This window comes from Olea europaea, chromosome 3, assembly GCF_002742605.1.
Source record: "Olea europaea var. sylvestris chromosome 3, O_europaea_v1, whole genome shotgun sequence".
Classification (NCBI taxonomy): domain Eukaryota; kingdom Viridiplantae; phylum Streptophyta; class Magnoliopsida; order Lamiales; family Oleaceae; genus Olea; species Olea europaea.
Window position 1 is genome coordinate 9347082 of NC_036239.1, and position 6568 is coordinate 9353649.

Here is a 6568-nt window from a genome sequence, read left to right on the forward strand (position 1 = left end):
CTTGATGGCATAGCATAACCTAATAGTTTGCTCATCAAGTACATCGATACTCTGTTTAGTACTCTTCTTTTGATCACCCGCCTTTGTGATGTGTGATGCATTCAGATTCATAACTTTCTTATCAAAGGTCGTAAGTCGCAACTTTGATACCAATCTTCACGGGTGCCTTTTTTCTAGTGTAGAATGGACATCGTATGACAGTAGTCTTCTTCATTATACTACTTTCCTTCTATTGTTGGTCGTTTAGGGACGAAGTACTGGAGACAATTTAAAGAAAGCTTTACAACAAAAAAATTAAATGCATTGGAAATCGTTTGTTAATTGATTATTGAACGCAGTAAATTGTATTATTGGTGTAGGAGGTGAACACCAGTGAACTTGACAAAACTTTCAATTACTTTATAACCCTATAATAACTGTAAGGAAGAAAAACCTAAATGAAAGGAATAGACATTTAAAAGATGATAAATAATAATAAACGTTTACAAAAGCAACATTATTTAACAAATGAAATAAATTATTACAATAAAAAGAAAATTATTAACGTAAACTAATTTATATAAAGTGCGATTGAAGTTTGACAAACCTGCAGCTGTAAGTGAATCAATGGGCCAAGTGTAACTACGATCTTGACACATGGACTTGCCAAAGGAGGTTGACATTGACTAGGTGGACTATAAAGAAAAATGTAGAATTATTGTTTTTCTTTGAAGAGGTTTGGTTGATTATATAGATGTTTGACTTTTCAAAATTTCTGAATTTAATTTCACATATTAATAATAAAAAATGAAAATAGGAACTTTATGATGTTATTTGTGAGTTGATTTTATATTTATAATATTTCTACTTAATCAATTGTATTTTTATTTCACAATTGACAAAGCCTTCATTTTATATTGCTTTTTTGCTAATATTTAGCTTCATACTCTAACAACTTAAATTTGCTAGTTGCTCAAATTGGAGACACAATTTCTAATTACTACACAGTTAGTAAGTACTTTGTTTTCCACCATATCTTTAATTTTTCATTTATTTGCTAATTGTTGTTGATTATAATTTATATTTAAATAAAATTATTATTGTTTTGTCAACTTATGTTATATCAATTTTACAATATCGATCTTTTCAAATTTTAGAAATCCCTAAAAATCTTCATGGATCCAACCGGACCATCTCGAGAGTTTTAAACTTCCCAGGGCACATTCCGAGTTTGCCCTTGAAAACTTGGAAGCAAGAGTGCAACAATGTCTTGATTAAGCCCCTCTTTGATTCCCATTTTTGGGATAAAATGAATTATGGAATAGTAGCTTTTTGAAGAATGTGTGGTTAAAAAATAAGAATTTTTTTTTGAAATTCGTATATTATTATTTTATAGAAGAATGTGTGGTTGAAAATTAGTTTTGAAAAATGCATTCTTAAAAAAAGGGGATCAAACAAGAGCTAAATAATTGCAACGTGATCATGTGAAGAGTCACAATGGGCATACAAGTTGAAGGTCAAATGCTTAACTTTTGTTTGATTTAGTTGAAAATTAGACTTTTAATAAATTTCGATAAAAAAAATAATAAAATACATGGTTGAAAAGTTGTGATTAATATATAATCGGTGATTAAAAATATTTTTTGATTTATAATTGAGTTTTTATCAACTTTTTAACCTACACTGAACCTAACATAGTGAATATAATGTCCCAGTTCCACATGGATTAAAATCGAATTTTGATAAAAATTGATAAAATATGTGGGTGAAAAATTGTAAATCCCACTTAGGAGGTATTTGAGAGTGATTTTTCACTCTCAAAAATTGATTTTTTTGACTTTTATTTCACTATTCCAACTGTAATTTTTGATTTTTTCTCTTACAGGCGGTCTCCAGTTTTATTATAACGGTCAAAAAATCAATTTTCAAAATTCCTACCGAACATGACCTTAATATGTTGTTAAAATTAATTACTGACTTTAATCAAATATGGCTAAATTTCGATATGTTTGGTGCACTAGGTTCATTTGTTAACTATTTAAACCCCGTTTTTCGAAATAAACGCCTTGATGGTAAATTTGCCATTGCCCATGACAGCCCTGTGCAGTATCGTAACTAATGGGAGCAAAGAGCTTTACTCTTCAATCTCAAAAGCATTAACTTCGACGACAAACCTGAAATACCTCCAAAAAATCCATTCCTTTATAGTCGCCGTTGGTTTACAAAGATCTGTGTTTTTCTCTGGCAAATTAATAGCTAAATACTCCCAGTTCAAAGATCCACACTCGTCTGTATGGATATTTCGTGTAAATTCACCCACGGACAATGTATATATGTGGAATACACTTATTAGAGCAATGACGCACAATGGTTTATTTATAGAAGCATTAGAGTTTTACAAACGGATGAGACAATCCAAGGTTGAACCCGATAAACACACTTTTCCTTCTGTTATTAACGCGTGCGGGAGTCTGATGGATTTGGAGATGGGGAATCTGGTTCACAAGCATGTTTTGAAAGTGGGTTTCAAATCCGATTTGTATATCAATAATGCCCTGATTGATATGTATTCAAGGTGTAACGTGTTGCCCAAAGCACAAGAATTGTTCAATGAAATGCCTCAGAGAGATCTGGTTACTTGGAATAGTCTGATCTCAGGTTATAGCTCGAATGGGTATTGGTTGGAGGCATTGGAAACATATTTTCAATTAAGAATGTTGGGTTTAGTGCCTGACTTGTTTACATTTTCTAGCGTTTTACAAGCGTGTGGTGGATTAGGGGAGGTTGACGAGGGCCAGATGCTTCATGGTTTTGCGGAAAAGATAGGGATTAAGAAGGGCGTGATTGTCTGCAACGGGTTGCTTTCAATGTATTTTAAACTTGATAGGCTAACGGAGTCTTGGAGGATTTTTTATGAGATGGTTGTTAAAGATACTGTCACCTGGAATACCATGATTTGCGGGTATTCCGAGTCTGGTTTGTACGAAGAGTCTATCAGGTTGTTTTTGGAAATGGTGAGTCAATTTGAACCTGATATGTTGACAATAACATCTGTTCTTCGCGCATGCTCTTACATTGGGGACCTAAAGTTGGGAAGATATGTCCATGACTATATGGTTAAGAATGGATATGAATGTGATACCATGGCTAGTAATATTATTATTAACATGTATGCCAAATGTGGTGATTTATTGGGTTCAAGGCGAGTTTTTGAGAGCATGACAACTAAAGATTCGGTATCATGGAACTCACTAATGAACGGTTATATTGAGAATGGTCTTTATAATGAAGCAACGGAGCTTTTTAGGAGGATGAGGATGAATTTGCAACCTGATTCTGTCACTTTTGTGACACTTCTATCTAATTGCACACAATTGATAAACTTAGAATGGGCAAAGGAACTGCATTGTGATATAATAAAGCAAGGGTATGATTTTGCTCAAGTTGTGGGTAATGCTCTTGTTGATGCATATGCCAAATGTGGAGCAATGGAGGATTCACTAAAACAATTTGAAAACATGGAAATTCGGGACATAGTAACTTGGAATACTATTATTGCTGCATCTGGTCATTCTAAGGATAGTAATCTAGGTTTCAGAATGGTCAGTAGGATGAGAATGGAGGGACTGATGCCAGATATACCTACGTTATTAAGTACCTTGCCTTTGTGTTCCTTGCTTATTGCTAAAAGACAAGGGAAGGAGATGCATGGCTGCATTTTCAAGTTGGGTTTTGAATCAAATATTCCAATTGGCAATGCTTTGATTGAAATGTATTCTAACACTGGTTGTTTAAAGAATTCAGTATTGGTATTTGACAAAATGAAAAAAAGAGATGTAGTTACATGGACAGCATTGATTTCTGGATATGGAATGTACGGTGAAGGAAGGAAAGCTCTTAAAATTTTTGAGGAGATGAAGGCGGCTGGTGTTGTTCCTGATCACATCGTGTTTGTTGCTATCATATATGCATGTAGCCATTCTGGTTTGGTGGAAGAAGGGCGGGCTTGTTTTAATCAAATGAAGAAAGACTACAATATTGAGCCCAGGCTTGAACATTATGCTTGTGTAGTTGACCTTCTGTCACGGTCTGGCCTCTTAGCCGAAGCAGAAGAGTTTATTTTTTCCATGCCATTACAACCAGATGCAAGTATATGGGGGTCTTTACTTAGTGCTTGCAGAACAATAGGAGACATCGAGATTGCAGAAAGAGTGTCAGAGCGCATCTTTCAATTGAACTCAGACGATCCGGGATATTACGTTTTAGCTTCAAATGTGTATGCTTCCTTGGGAAAGTGGGACCAAGTGAGGATGATACGAACATCCTTAAAAGCTAGAGGACTCAAAAAGGATCCTGGATGTAGCTGGGTGGAGGTTCAAAATGGGGTTTACTATTTTGGGTCTGGCAATCAGTTCTTTGAACAATACAAGGAAGTCAATAAGTTGCTAGAGGTTTTTTCGGGACTAATGGCCAAGGAAGGCTATGTTGCTGATATTAAATTTGTTTTGCATGACATAGAGAAAGATGAGAAAATGGACATGCTTTGTGGCCATAGTGAAAGGCTTGCCATAGCATTTGCATTGTTGAACACAGAGCCTGGTACTCCTTTGCAGATAATGAAAAATCTCCGTGTATGCGGGGATTGCCACACTGTGACGAAGCACATATCAAAGATTGTCAAACGGGAAATATTAGTCAGAGATGCCAATCGCTTTCATTTATTTAAGGATGGAACATGTAATTGTGGAGATCACTGGTGAAAAATAATTGGAGGCATATAGTTTTTGATGGAGAAAGGTCTTTTATTCTGGAAGCATCTTCATAATAGATGCTTGGCTTTTGGATCTCAGAATCATGCTTCTTTCAGTAACTTCAGATGAAAACGGTTATAGAACTTATGGTTCAGACAATGTCATCTCTCTTGCCAGTTTTTATTAGGTAAAACTTGAATTTAGGGTTCTTTCAATGTTTATATTATCAACAAAGCGATTAGGAAAATTCTGGATGGTAAGCAGGGGCGGACCCATTAAGGGACCAAATATCTTGAGAAAAATGCCAAGACAAATACTGGGCATCTGGTCTAGTGGTTATTATTGCTTTAGATGTAGGAATTAGGAAGCCCTGAGTTCGATTCTCAAAACGTTCTTTTTGTCATTCTTCTTGTGTTTTCATTTTGGCTCTTTCATTCCTTTGCTTTCACAGTTTATTTTAGCTCTTTTTTTTGTTTCAACCCCACTGAAAAATAATCTTGGGTCCGCCCCTGATGGTATGGCCGAATTATTTCTTTCTCCATTTGATTTGCTTCAAGTTATGGCAAATATAGTTCTGGAAGATGGATGCTTAGTTTTAATGGTTTGATCTCTGTTACCATGCAGACCATTTCTTACGTTGATGTTCAGATGTCAAGAAAAGTAGACATATCTCCTCCTTAGTTTGAGGAGGTAATTGGTCACTTCGAGACTACCATTGACAAAAAGGTGACTCATCTCGCCTTTCTGCAGTTTATACTCTTTCTACTTAGTAAGATAAATTATAAATGATAGTCTATATGAATTATTTAACTAGAATCTGAAAAATTGCATCAATGTTGCATCGATCGAGAAACTACTCATAGCATCTTTTGTTAACCAGTCTACTGATTCACGCTGTCATGGAAGGATCTGTTATTACTTTAGAAACCAGCTCGCTGAATGTTCACTTATTTATTTTTATCTTCTAATGCATGAAACCTACCATCTTTGGCAATTTATATTGCTTTCTTCATAGTTATGGTGCCACCTAATAAGTCACTGTTTTTTAGAAGTTCAAGAAACCAAGATGATTGTTCAACAAGATTATTCTGTAAACTAGATGTTATAATAATCAGATTTGATGACTACTATAATCTATTACTTGTTGCATGTGATAATGCTTAGGTAATCTCAATGACTCGTACAATTAATGCGATTAAGATTTTATTAGTTGGATTGTATTTCATGACCGCTGACATTTAAGGTAGACAAGTAAGAATGCTCAAACAATTTCACTTTCTAATGCCTTCAAGATTTCATGACACTAACAAGAGTTCACTGACTACTCCGGACTTGGATTACCTGTTGTGACGATGGAATGAAACTTAATTATTTAAGTGTCCTTGTGCTGAATGAAATTTTACGTGGTGCTGTACAGTGCATTCCAATTGCACTAGTGCTTCGACTAAAGTCCACACTTCTGCTGCCAAGTTAAGCTATTCACATATTTGTATTATAGCAACAATATGATTTGCCCCCCAGGGCACTTCTCCACTGGTAAAGGACGGACGCTGTCAAATCTGGCAGAGCAGAGGTCGTGAGTTCGAAACATGGGGCTCTTGGAAGGCAAGGATTTATTCTTGGAAGGCAAGTGGGAACTTGGAAGGCAAGGATTATTCTTGGAAGGCAAGGTGCAACTTGGATTGGCTTGCTTGGCATTTTGTCAGACCAGGTGGGGAGCGCTCGGACCCTGGCCAGTTGGAGGCACATCCTGCGATTAACCGGACTGTGTGAAGAGGGGCCGGATCACAGACCCAAGGATTAGTCTAGAATAGGACACCTTGTAAAAAAAAAAAAAA

General features: G+C 35.6%; 1 protein-coding gene across 1 annotated transcript; it reads left to right on the plus strand.

The window, feature by feature from the left end:
* The first annotated feature begins 2053 nt into the window (after nucleotides 1–2053).
* Nucleotides 2054–6267, plus strand: LOC111385383 (pentatricopeptide repeat-containing protein At3g03580). The gene is made up of 2 exons (XM_023009772.1): nucleotides 2054–4917; nucleotides 5355–6267. The coding sequence occupies exon 1, from the start codon at nucleotides 2070–2072 to the stop codon at nucleotides 4737–4739; it is 2670 nt and encodes an 889-aa protein (XP_022865540.1). The 5' UTR covers nucleotides 2054–2069; the 3' UTR covers nucleotides 4740–4917; nucleotides 5355–6267.
* Nucleotides 6268–6568: the final 301 nt, after the last annotated feature.